At 49.6% G+C, this 13,795-nt stretch overlaps 1 protein-coding gene across 1 annotated transcript in view; it reads right to left on the bottom strand.

Moving 5' to 3' along the window:
• Positions 1–846: 846 nt before the first annotated feature.
• Positions 847–13,795, bottom strand: part of CRAMP1 (cramped chromatin regulator homolog 1) — a 65,123-nt gene continuing 52,174 nt past the window's right edge. The window contains 8 exon segments of the mRNA XM_023764475.1: positions 847–4,917; positions 8,359–8,501; positions 9,613–9,777; positions 10,559–10,790; positions 11,391–11,459; positions 12,118–12,296; positions 12,526–12,630; positions 13,587–13,668. Coding sequence (XP_023620243.1) covers positions 4,753–4,917; positions 8,359–8,501; positions 9,613–9,777; positions 10,559–10,790; positions 11,391–11,459; positions 12,118–12,296; positions 12,526–12,630; positions 13,587–13,668 — 1,140 coding nt within the window. The 3' untranslated portion in view covers positions 847–4,752.

Below are 13,795 nucleotides of genomic sequence, written 5' to 3'. Positions count from 1 at the left end.
GGCCAGATGCCCCTCCTCCTCCTCACGGGAACCTCTTCCTGGGCGGGAGCCGGAGCGACCCGACCGACAGTGGAGGGATGGACCAGCCGGGGTGGGGGGAACAGGGTAAAGTCTAGACTTTCCTTAGGCGGCAACCGCTGCCCCAAGGCCTCTGACCCGCTGCTTACGGATTTTGCAAACCGGTCCAAGGCATCCGCTAGTTGGCAAAAGGGCGCTAATGCGAATTCTGTGTTCAGGGATTCAGCAGTTCCTGTCCTGATCAGTCCTAGGGGGTAGAAGGGCCCTCAGGAAGACATACTCAGTGCGCCAGTTCCCTATTTGTGACTCAAAAAACAAAACACAGTTGGGAGTGTTCTGTTGCTAAATTACACTGCCTCAGCCCATCTATTCTGACATATCACCAAATGAAAAGCACTTGAGCTTTTTTGTTGTTCATCTTCACCCAAGGATATTTTCCCATTGATTTTTAGAGAGTGGAAGGGAGGGGAGAGACTGAGATTTGGATGTGAGAGACATAGATTGGTTGCCTCCCACACGTGCCCGACCAGGGCAGGGGTTTGAGCCTGCAAGGTAGGTATGTGATCTTGACTGGAATTTCTATCCACTGAGCCAAACCAGATAGGGTGAGCTTTTTTTTTTTTTTTTTTTAAATCCTCACCAGTGGACATGCTTAGAGAGAGAGAGAGAGAGACATCAACATGAGAGAGAAACATTGATCAGTTGCCCTAAGGGAGAGGTGGGATACAGGAATTGAACCTGCAGCCTTTCTGTGCACAGGACAATGTGCAACCAACCTGAACTGTTTTTAAAGTGCATACTTAAAAAAAAAAAAGGCAGAAACAATAATTATTAGATCAAGTATTAGTATGTATTTATGCACAATAATAAAAACAGATTTACAAGTTAAACTGGAAATTTAAACATAAGAAGTTTAACAGCTTTTGTTTATTATATTAAATAACCAAAACACCTTTTATTCCCAAAATTGGTAAAGAATAAATAATGTAATTTACAATATGGTACAAAAAGTAATCAGGAAGGACAGGCATTCCGCTTTATACATACACTGTATATGTATATTTATTATCTATTAAACAAATTCACATCTCAAACAAGCCGAAAACCTTAGATGATATGGCTTAACGATTATTAAAAGAAACAGCAGTAAGTTCTGCTGCCTGGGCCAGAAGCTCTGGAGCCAGTTATCCTGTTACAGAATGAAGGGTACAGGTTGCTGTAGTGCTTCCAAGACTGAACTTACTTAACATGACTTACACATTACTGTGGGATTAGGAGAGAGCTTTGATAGTCAGGAAAGGTTTGCTGTGGTTTCTTTCTTTTTCCCCCCTTAAGACAAAGTGCCCTATTTCCTCACGAATGCATTTGATAGGTCTCAAAGTTTTAAACAACAAAAACCCACAGCAGCTGCTGTTCTCGTCCACTAGTTTCCAGTGCTTCTGTTCCATCATATTTCTCTGCACAGGTTTGGACTGGATGGTAAAAATGCTATTACACTGAAAAGGAAACCCATCAGTAGTGACACAGAATGATAAAAATGGGACTCAGGCTGAGGACCCAGAGATGTAGGGAAGCAAGCAGATCAACTTACGAAATGTTTCCAATTATCCCCACTCCCAGAGCAAGTGCTCTACACCTAGAAGATACAGAGAAATAAAAAAATATCATCCTAAACCTCATGTGGAACCATAAACTTCGATCTGCCTCTGCATTTTCTAAAGAAGAAAATGCTCACCACTGGATAGTCACAATAAGAGTTAAGGCCACACCACCAACTCCCTTAAGACCAGAGACAATCTCACTCTTTACAAAAGATGAATCAGCAAAAAGATGCCAGACATTAGAGTGACCTCGGAAATAGGTCTCAGAAACTGACCTGTTCTTAATTATAACATGCTCAAGGAAGCCACAGGTGCATACTGAGACTATGACGCCTGCCACTGGAGAGACAGAGAAAGATGCAGGAGGTGGGAGGCTTGGGTCTTTTGAAAATCCCAGCCTTTAACAATTACTTATTTTGTGTGTGTGTGTTCTTCACCTTGCTTTTTATATCTGTTTTGAGTTGAAAAGGATTCCACTTAAAAAAACATCTCCTACAGGTCAGTGGAGCTTTTCTTTCCCATCCAAACATACATGCCCACCACCCCTTACCTTGCCGTTTCCAAATTTAAGTCAATAGGAAAGCTTTGAGTCTCACACCTGGGTTATGCCTGGAGAACTGGCTTGTCACATACACACTTCTCTGGTTGCTAGGGAAGCAGCAGAATTCTCTGGAATCTTGTGAGTTTTATTAGAGGTGAGAAGAGTCGGTCTACTCTCCTCCCTGGCCCACTTCCCCACTGAATGATACTGGCCAGCCAGCTACACCCACACAGATTCTATGCCAGAAACCCAGGCAGGGGGTGCAGCTAAATAGCTACAAAAGCTGATCTGAGTCTAAGAAATTTTCTCCTTTTAGGTGTCACTGGGTGACAGGTGCCAGCCTACCAACTAGACTGCCTTGAGGTGACCCTGATGAACAAGCAGCTCAGGAGCCCTACTGTCTCTGGCACAGTACACTGCCATTGGCATCACATGCAGCTCTGATGTTACTTGATCGGTCCTGGTCCCAGACAGTGGAGGAGTGTGAGGAAGCTAGTCATGGCCTAAACCTGGCCTGGTCTATTATCCTACTGCAGACCTAACACACTCAGATGCCCCGAGAGTGAGTGTCAGAGAGTGAGAGAGAGATCGATCCTGATCTTGTTCAGCTCAATATAAGGTGCTAATTTCAGAAAGCTGATATATTGATCACAAAACACAAGTAGCTTAAAAATACTCTGGTCCAATGTTGTCGATATCTCTTAATAAAGTGTTAGCATGTTCCTTTCTTTCATATCTCCAGAGCTTTGAGACTTTTCCTAAGAGCCCAAAAGGCTTTTTCTTAGTGATGTTGGTGCCTAGAACCAGATCTGAAAGAAGGAAGCCACATGAGAGGCAAAAGCTCGAGAAACAATTGAAACAAAGAAAAGAAGCTATAGCCTAGAAGCCAAATGCCCTGTTTCCTCCATGGCTGGGAGCGAATGACCCTGCCTGCAGCCTAAAAGGGCTGCAAACAGCTGGTGAGACAATGGGATCAAGAGTGTCCACTCTCCTTGCACACACACAAGACCTTTCTTCTCCTTTCCACACAGGCTGACCTCTCATTGTGGAGAAGCCTCTGTAGAGGACCAGGGCTGGCCTCAAGAACTGCCTTCTCCGCCAGGCAAGGGAAGAGGAAAGGCGAGCAACAGAGACGGAGATTGGTTCAGGTGGATGATCCTGGCTGTCGGGGGAGGGTGAAGCAGCAGGTGGGATGGTGGCTCAGGTATTACTAGTCCAACACAAGAGCATTGGCTTCTGGCCACACGTAATGTGGCTAAAGGGTGAATTAAATGTTGCGTTTCCCAAGGCTGAGCAAACACAGGAGCCTTGTTAGCTCTATTCCGGGGGAGAACTGGAAACTGGACTACTTGCAATGGTAATTGGTCACCCAAGGAGGCTCACGGAATACAATACAGCGATGTGGTAGTGCTCTAACTGCATCAGGATGTATGATCCTTGTCTGCATTCCCTGAACAGGAAGGAGCAAAATAAGAGACCACTGGGCAAAAGAAGACATGGGGGATTAAACCTGCAAATCACAGTGTGCTTTGCTCTTAGGCCAACGAAAGGAAGAGAAGACCGAAAAAAAGAAATTCCCCTGAACAGTACATTTGTCTCAGATGCTAAACAGTAACACATCAGAAGTTCAAGGACTCATCAGGAAAGTCTTATCTGTGGTTAAACAAGTGCTTAGGATCGTCCCAATAGAAGTAACATTATAGATCACCTAGAAGAAACTTTAGATGGATGCAAGAAGGAAACCAACTAAACTGGTTTACCTCCTCATTGTCTAATTCTTAAAACAAAAGAAAAACATTCTCCAAGCAGCTTAGCAGGATTCTTTTCTGAAAGTCCATATAACCTGCACAAGACATGATTCTTTCCCCGTCCTGTTCAGAAAACACATCTAGATAGGGAAGCACTAGGCAAGGATCAGTATTTCTGGGGTGATGGCTCCAGTTACGCTGCCCTGGGACCCTTCTGCTGTCCTGTGATCAGTGTCCCCTGAAGTGTCCCCATGAAGCTGTCTTAGGGTACAGATACCACCAGGCCAAGCCCAGGCCAAGCCCTGCTGTCCCCTGTCACCTCCTTCACCCCCTTCCATCATCACGCTGCAGAGAAGCAATCAAAGTGTGGTACAGGTTTTGCAGAAAGAATGCAGCCTTGACCTGGAGCCTCCCTATAGAGAGCAGGGAGATTACAACTCCCCAGGGCACGACTACGCTGGGCACACACCCACTCCTTTCTTTCAGAAAGAAAACCCACTGAACTGTCCAACACAACCACCAAGGCAGATATGTGGTCATTACACAGACCCCAATATGAGATCCCACGACTGGCAAAGAATGGCTCCAATGCCACAGTGATGTATGACATTCCAGGACTCATCCTCATCTCTCAGGCCACTACGGCCCTCTCCCGTTGGGATACAGCTTCCAGCATTTTGCGTATTCTGGGGTGCAGAGGTGTCTCTATTCTAACCATCTTCTGGGGGTCCTGGGCTTGAGCTGTGTTTTCTCTACACCTACCACAGTTGAGGACTGGACCACCAGTCCTGTAAGCCCTCCTCTGAAGCCTCCAGGATGCCCCCACCACGAGTACGCTGTATGTTCACTGGGACAGGTCACTGACAGGGGGGCCACTTCCACTGCCATCAAACAGAACCTCTCGGCGGCTGGGCTCGGCGATGGACAGCTCCTGGGCCAAGTCGTTGAATCGAGATATATAATCAACGCTGTTTTCATTCATCATGCACACCAGCTGGGAATCCACGACCTGTGGGCAGAGGACACAAGGCAAGACCACATCAGCTGGTGGTAGCCTGCCACCTAGACGAGGAGACTCGCTACCACCAGGACTTCCAGTAGAAGGTGAACTTGGGTCTCTACGGTGAAGATTGGAATCTCCCATCGACTTGCCATGTAACGGTGGCCTAGTTCTCTGGGAAGAATCTCAGAATCGCCCATCGTTTTGAACTCTCACTGTTTTGACAAGTGTGCAGGAGAGCTCACTGTGAGCCTGGCCCAGCTGGTTGCTGGGATCAGAGCAGGGCTTCCCTTTGTATGAGATTTGTCAGGGAAGACAGTCAAACAGGCAAACGCACAGAGTGGAAAGCAGAAACTGGGGGGTGGCCTGTAGGAGACGTAAGTGGAGAAAGGGGACACAGTCTGCCCTGGGGGAAAGGAAGCACATTCCTGTGAGAAGAAACACCAAGTGCAAAGGCCCTGAGGTGGGAACAGGCTTCGGCTCTTCCAGAAACAAGAAAGCCAGTGGGTGTGACAGTGAGTAAGGACAACAGTTGAATAAGAGAAGAGACTTAAGTGTGTACAGCAGGGCCTTAGCTATTGGGATTTCATTCTGTGGACAAAAACATGGAACATTCTGCCACACAGTCTTCAGGATTTACTGTCTTCCTCCTTGGCTGGAGTGAAAGCCTCATGAGGACAGGGCCTTTGTTTTATTCACTCAGTGCCTGTAGCAGTGCCTGGCACATCATGAATAAATTGCATGATATAATGAAATAAAAAGCCTTGGAAAATTCTGAGTAGAGCTATGGCCTGAACCGAATTTTAAATCTATTATGAGAAATAGAAAACAAACAAATTTGTTTTCAAAAAGTAGAGCAAGCCCTGGCCGGTTTGGCTCAGAGGTTGGAGTGTTGGCCTGTGGACCAAAGGGTCTTGGGTTCGATTCCCTGTCAAGGGCACGCACCTCGGTTGTGGGTTCTATACCCCGCCCCAGTTGGGGTACATGCGGGAGGCAACTACTTGATGTATCTCTCTCACGTCATTCCCCGCCGCCCCCCGCCCCACCTCCCTCCCTTCTGCTTGTCTGGGGAAAAATAACCTCGGGCAAGGATTTAAAAAAGAAGGAAAAGAGTAGAATAGTGACTGTTTCCCCCACATATCCATCACCAGCTTCATCAATCTGTGGCCAATCTAGGCCCACCTCTCCCACCCACTCTTTGCTCCCATCACTTTTGTTCAAATCCCAACATCAGATCATTTCAGCCACACATCTCAGAATGCACTTCTAGATGATAAGGACTATTTAAAAAACACACTCATGTTTTTTGAGTTGGAGAGTTCGTGGTCAGATCTTTTTGTTAAACAATGGCTATTTCTGGAGGTAAATATGTTACCAGCTATGGATTTAGTAATTCATGAATAGCACCTGTCTTTGTTCTGTGCTGCTCACCTTTGTGTGCAACAGGCCACCCAGAGATCTTGTTAGAAATGCAGGTTCTGGTTCACTGGCCCTGGAGTGTTTGTGTGAGCTAATATAAATTCAAAGTAAACATCATTACATAAAAGGGTACGGTCTTATTTTTCTTTTTAGTTTTATTCATCTTGGGATGTTTGTGCAGTGGCCACTTCCACAGGAGCTTATAAACAATGCCCACATAGACACAGGAAAGGAAAGAGACCAGCCTCTTATGGGACATTACAGTCACAAGATCTTCTCTAAATAAAGGTTCTATGGCCACAGAAATGCTCATCGAGGGGGAGGAAATGTACTATATTGCTCTGTTTAGTTTGTATTTGGGTGAAATTTCCATTCATGTTAGGAGCTGGCTTAGAATCCTCCAAAAAGCCTTCCCACAAGCTCCTCAGATCTTAAGACTCACATCAGGATACCGAGAGCTGAGGAGGCAATGGGACACCACTGTGTTAGCCTTGTCTGATCCAGGGTTCCCCTTAAGAATCTATATATATAAAAGGCTAATATGCTAAGTGTCCAACCGGTCGCTATGATGCGCACTGACCACCAGAGGGCAGATGCTCAATGCAGGAGCTGCCAAGCTGCAGTGACTTGGCAGTGGCAGTTCACAGGTGATGCACCCCAAAACCAGAGAGGAGGGAGCCCGATTCCTCGAGGGGCCGTGTGATTCCACCTTTGGCCATGGGTTATGTTGTTGCTGGGGCACTACTGGCCCCAAATCTGGTTTACTGGACACTTCCATTTGCATTCCACACCCTGTACGACAGCAACTTTGCAGAGTGCCCTCTCGCACTCCGGGACCCCTGGGGGGATGTCAGAGAGCCGGTTTCAGCCTGATCCCCGTAGGCCAGGCTGAGGGGCCCCACCTGTCGGAGGGACCCCACTCACTCCGCAGATGCCCTTCGAGCCACAGTGCCACCCCAGGTGCAGGTGGTCAGGGAGGGACCACAGGAGGTTGGCTCCAGGGCATGTCCAGCCCATCTCGCCCAGTCCTGCCCCGTCAGCCACCTTCTAATTGATTTCCTTTCAATGTGCACGAATCTGTGCACTGGGCCACTAGTCTTACTATAAAACCCTTGAGGGACACCTACCAACAGCTCGGCATCTCAGGAAGCCAGGATTTGGAAATGTTGCTCCAGTACTTTAATAACAGGACCAAGCCCATGTGACATTCTACATGTGGAATCTTTTCATTTTAAGCATATCCTCTGTCTAATTTTTCTTTCAGCACCTGTTACTTCATACCTTGCCTTATAATTAAATGTACCTGTCTCTACTCCTTCAATCAGTGCACAACCTTGCAAGGCTTTCTTGCTCAAACAACACTCATACCATGTTGGATGGAGCCTGGGTGGCTACATGAGCAGACAGCCTGGCCTAAGAAAGAGGGACACTGCATGCCGGTCCAAAGATGAAGGTCACAAACTGAGCCTTGCCTGCACATTGAGGGCCTGCCATAATGTGACTTTTGTTATCATCACCCTCACCATGGGAGGAGCCTGAGGGAGTATCTGTGCCCTTCCTGCAGGACCCATTCTCCTGCTTGGGAGGCAGTGACATGTAACGACACAGGGAGGGGCTGTTTGAAGGCCCTCTCCTGTCAGGTACCAGCAGTGATGACAAAGCCACCTACAGGTGCTCTTTACTCTTCTACCAATGGCATCAGCACCGCACAGAGGCAGCATTACCTGCCTGAGATCAAGCGGCTGGTGTAGGCCACAATGAGATCCAATCCCTGCTTTGGTCGCCTGCAGAACCCCCAGTTAACCCCGAATTTTCCAGGTTTTGATGCCTTCAGAGCTCAGCTATTACTTTGTTGTTTGCCACTAGAATTTCCTTTCTCAGAAGCCAGAAACCTGGATGTGCATGTGCTGGCTCCTGGTTTTAACATCTTGATGAAAAATTCTTAATAACCAAACAGGTCTGCTTGAGGGACTTGGTCACCTCTGCAATAAGGGCTGGTGGTCAAGTCCAGGCATAAGATTGTGTACTTACCTCTGCCACATCGGCCAGGGATCTGGACACAAACGAGTCTCTCGAATTTCCATCTAGCAGGCTGGGGCCCAGCAGGGAGGTGCCACTGTGGGTCCCCACTGGAGTCGGCAGCATCTTTCGGCCTTTCTCCGAGATGAAGCTCGCTGCCAAGAAAAGGAGGATCAAGCCCTGAGATAGCTTGGTCAGCTCCGGGTCAAGGGAAGGATCCCGAGGGCTGGAGGTGGCCTCGCCAGGCCCATGCAGGCATTTATCTGCACGCTTGCACACAGTGCTTGGTGTGGAGCTGGAGCCAACCTGGCTTTTCTCAAATGAGGAGCCTTGGAGGGTCCTCAGAAGCACATATAAGTAGGCCTCATATTATAGGGGCCTCTCAGTGCTCTGCTATCCAGTCACCACTCCCACCTCCAGGTAATGTGGTTTCCCATTTTTCATGATTTGTATTTGACTTTGCAGAGATCTGTACTGTTCTATGGGCCTTTTATAACAGGAAACACTCATCGGGTGCTGGGTCCCTGTATCACCCAGACCAGAGCCCACATTCTGGGCCATCAGGTGTGGCGTCCACACAAGGTGCTGACCCGGTTCAACATGTGTACAGCACAACCCCCTGCGGGGCTGCAGTCTGATGGCCATGTGCACGTACTGGCTCTAAAAATGCAAAGCGCATGAATCCCAGACATGTCCCGGAGCCCCTCTTACAGAGGACATTGAGAGCATTGTGTCTTTCCCTAACATGCCCTTCCCATCACACAACAACTGGTGCCCAGTGAGGATGAACACATCCTGTGAACGTGCCAAACTGGTCAACATGTCGCAAGACAGCTGGCCTGTCCACATCAGAATATTTTACTGAGAACAGAAAGAGGGAAGCCAATGTCTTCTACCCTGCCGTTGGTGGCAAGAGCAGAAGGCCCTAGTAGGGGAGGGGCCAGGACAGCTGGCCGGACGAGAGAAGAGCACAGGGGACTGTGTGAGGAGATAGACGGGGGCTACATTGCAACTGGGCTGCGGGTTACAAGGATGTCACGTTTGCCAAAGCTCAGTGAACTGCACACTGGAGATCTGGACGTTCTCCCAAATGTAAGTGGTGCAGAAAAAATGAACCCTGGAAAACAAGCAAACAGTCCTGGTGGGGGTTCTGCCAGATGGCAAGGAGAATCTAGGCTCTAGTCCCCCACCAAGTTCACCACGTGGAGCCCTGCTCGTCCCTGCTGGTCCAGGACAGAGACCTGGGCACCCCCCACAGACACTCACCAAACAAGCTGCCGAGGGACGAGTCCGTGGGGTCGCTGGGGCACCACTGGGGGTCATGGGTGGGGGAGGCAATCCAGTCTGGCTGGGGGCTGCTGGATGGGGAAGGAAGACTCTTGGAACTGTCACTGCCATTTAGTTTTGCTGGAGAAAGAGGGACTCCTTCACCTGTCAACCAAAATTCTGGGTCAGAGACGCCACGTTGGGTGAACAACACTCTGCTTCTCCAACCTGCCACGAAGGCAGCGAGCAGCACGGCTGTGTGCCACTAGACTCTGGAGGTCAGGGACTCTGCTTGGATCCCCACAGATGATGAACAACACTGGTCTGTGGAGGGGATCCCCTACAGCAGGAACACATACCTATCTTAGGGGACGACAATGGCCACAGCTATCACTGATGAGCCAGGCGCTATGCCGAGAGCTTCACCTAAATCTTCTCATGGTCGCTTACAATAGCCCTGTGAATTACATGCTATTCCCAGTTCACAAAGGAGCCGGTGACCTGCCCACAGCCACTCACTACTAGCCTGTGAAGTCAGCTTAATCTGAATCCATGGCCTGAATCATACCAACAAGTGCCAACCACACCACCGCTACAGGATACCAGTCCAATTCCCTCCTGGAACTTGCAAAACCCAAAGGCATTCACCTAGATTCATGACCAACTAGGACACTGGCCCATCCAATCCTGTTGGTCTCAAGGCCAGGAGCAGTCCCACCAGACCATACACAGCTGTAGGTCCTATCTGTACCTTGTTCACTGGTGCTGCCTCTGCCTCTGCTGGGCAAGGCCATATAGGTGGCAGGTGCAAAAGTGGGAGTGGAATGGGAACATACCCAGCAGGTTTGGCAAATGCTCAGATGGGAGGTCAAGGGCAAGCCTGGATCCCCCGTCCTAATGGGGAATTGATTCCAAGAAGGGTGTGCAGGGGCAGCCTGTTCCTTACCGTACTGGCCAGAGCTGATGGCGATTTCAATGATGGAGTCGCTGATCTGAGTGGCAGGCTCTCCCTGCGAGAGCACGTCCTCAGGTGGCCCGGGGAGCGAGATGTCCAGCAGAGCAGAAACGTTAGGTGGAGAGAGCCGAGTGCTGGAGCCCTCCGCCAAGGGCAGTGGGGTGGAAAGCCCATTGTGCAGAGGAGCCTTGGATAGCTCAGTTAAGGAGAGGACAGGTGAACCCTGGTGGGAGATGGGAATTGTTCAGATACAATGGATCAACCAATCCCCTAATAAGGAACAAAAATCAACCTCAACCCCAAAAGACGGTAACCAAGCGATGACCAAGTCAACAGAGAGGCGGTGACCATAGCAGACACCTCTTCCATTCTAGTATGAAACACATTAACTTCTCCAGAAACTACCTGGGGATGCAGAGTTGGAAGGCCAGGCCAGGGGGGCCTTGGCCACGGTGCCCTGGACATCTGGACCTGCTTTCCCTGCCAGCAAGACAGCTGGTAACACCCAGGCAGAAGGTAGGTGCCAACAAGTGCTGCCAGTTGATGATCTCCCCCCCTTAGCCCAAGAAACTGATCTTTCAGAACTGTGTCTGAATCAGCCAGCCACGTGGAAGGGAAGAAGAAACCTGAGATGGAAGAAGCAGCTCCTTTTATCTAGGCAAGGGGAGGATAAAACTACTGGATGTCCGAGTGTCCTTGTCACATCCTGGCAACTCACAGCAGGGAGGCCAGGTCCGCTGGCAGGACCATGAGCAAGGGGACTCGGCACTGGAGGGGGGCTCTGGGGCAGCTATTTTGCTCAGCAGCCAACAGCACACTCTACCTGGAAACCTTCCGTCACTGGCTCCTGCTCAGGCCTCGAGGGGATGCTGATGAATGGATCGCTTGTACCCTACAAGAAAAGTACACCATGAATGCCTAAAGCCAGAACTCTGCCCAATGGCTATTAAGCTCCTGAGACAAGAGCTGTTCCTCTCCCCAGCTTCCTAACAGCCAACATTACAGGAACCCATTGAGGTCCAGGTTGGAAATCTCTTCCTGTGAAGACAAGCAAGCTCACTGCTTCCAGAAGGTGGGCCAGGAAGTCACTGCACTTAAGATTATCAATTCAAAACCTCATAGTCCTCAGGCTGGGCTGGCCGTGAAACCAGAGCACTGAGAGAACCGGAGAGGAGTGGCAGTCAGGGATCACTAGGCCCACTGTTGGTCCACTTGGTTAAAGTTCCTTCTCAGACCAAGCTGACATCTGAGAAGTCTGCTGACATACAGATCTTGCTTACCTCAGTTCTGGATTCTCCAGTGTCACCCAGCAAACCTGTCCCCACTCTGTCTCCTTCCATGGTCCCCCCCTGAGCCACGCAGAGCTCACTCATGCCCCAGCCTCCCTGTTCTGTGACTCCCCTCTGGTCATCAGGCCCATCCCACTCCTGAGGCAGAATGAGAGTCCAGCATGACATCAGCCCCATTATCTCGGCTCCCATCCCTCTGGAGAGTGACCGACCCATCCTGAAAGCTGGTGGTAACTCGGAGAAGCCCTTCTAAACACTCACCCCCACGGTGGGGATGGGGTCGCCATTCTGGAGGGTGCCAGTGGAGTCCTGACCCGAAAGAGTAGCTGTTGCCTCATCTGAAGACAGTGGAGAGATGCCAGACAAACCCTCAGCATCCAAGACAGGGAGGGGGCTCCCGGGGATGATGCCGGCACTTGTAGCTGCTAAGTCGACAGCACCTGACAACAGAAAAGACATTGCCAATGGGAGCTCTACTGACACCCCCAAACATACTCCGCAGTGCTCACAGGAATAGCCTCTCCCTCACGCCTCATTTCAAGGCAAGGGAAACAGATTTCCTGTTCTCTCTGGAGAATAATGAGACATGGTTTTGGGGAAGAAGAAAACAGAAACATCATTCACAAGCCTCACGTGGTGTCTGTCACCATGCCGGTCACAGAAACTTACTGGCCAGGTGGCCCGGGGCCTGGGGCGGAAGGACCTTGGGCATGATCGGCCGAGACAGAGCCGCTTTGGTGAGGGAAGACTGGATGGGCCGGAATGAGCCTCTACCTGTGAGGACAAAAACAGAAGCAGCCGCATCAAGCCCACTTGCCCCAGTGCTCTCTGACTGCATGGCAGGTACTACAAAGGATCGGCTTCACGGCCAGTTGGGACCATGGAAGCTGAGCCAAGGGGACACCACTGAACATTCCAAAACTGTGCTAACTTGGGGAAGTCAGAGGTCAAACGGGCCCCCAATGGGGAGAAAGCTCTGGCACCCGTGGTAACAGCACCACTGTGGCCCGTGGGGGCTGCTGAAGAGGGTGCTGTCAGCACTGTCATTCCCCTGGGAATGGCCCTTTCAGGGTGATGCACACCCAAGCGAAGCTACAAGCTCCTTTGAAGCAATGAGAGCATCAAATCTTGGATTAAGATTCTGCCTCTGCAATTGGGCTCTTTCCTACTAGGTTTTCTGTAGATGAAAAGAAGGCACAAGAAAAAGCAATTAATAGCTCTCTGGGTCCAGCAGTAAGTCAGTCTGAAATGTGAAAATCAAGGCTGATTTAAAAGCTAAATCACAGAGTTATGTGTTTCACTGAATAATTCTCACTGAAGTAAGAAAACCTTAGAGATCTACCCATGAAGGCCTGAGTTGTACATTTTTTCCCTAAAATGCCTGACAACCCCCGCCCCCCCGCGACAAACACACACAAAAACCAAACAAACAAGCTCAAAACAAAAAAACACCTGACAAGACATTATACAGAGAGGGCAGACTGAACTAAGCGAAGCATCCCTAACAGGGCTACCTGAGCCCACCTCTGAAGGAAGCTGCCTGCGGACCACCTGTCAGAGGGCCATGCCTGCCTGGCTCAGGGCACACTCAGTTTCTGCTGACAGAATGGACAAAGGAATGCTGCAAATGTCACTCCAACAGCCATAAAAGCGAATGTCTGTCATCCCCAAAGACGGGGCCACAGGAAAGTAAGGAGTGAAGAGCCAACCCCAGGAGACCCAGTGCTTACCGGTTATGGAGGAATTTGACATGATAGAGAAGGAGCAGACGTTGTGGGACTGGTTTTCAGAAGGTCTAGGAAGCAGGGTTCTCTGTGGAGGGAAAACTGACAATCAGGTAATAAACATCACTCAGGAAACCAGCAAAGACTTGTAAGGGGATATTCCAGACAACAGTGAACTGAGATTGTAAGCAGATGGTTCTGGGTTCTAGGGCTAT

The sequence above is a fragment of the Myotis lucifugus genome, unplaced genomic scaffold (genome assembly GCF_000147115.1).
Source record: "Myotis lucifugus unplaced genomic scaffold, Myoluc2.0 scaffold_332, whole genome shotgun sequence".
Taxonomy (NCBI): domain Eukaryota; kingdom Metazoa; phylum Chordata; class Mammalia; order Chiroptera; family Vespertilionidae; genus Myotis; species Myotis lucifugus.
Note: the sequence above shows the minus strand (reverse complement) of the source record. Positions and strands in the feature narration are given on the sequence as shown.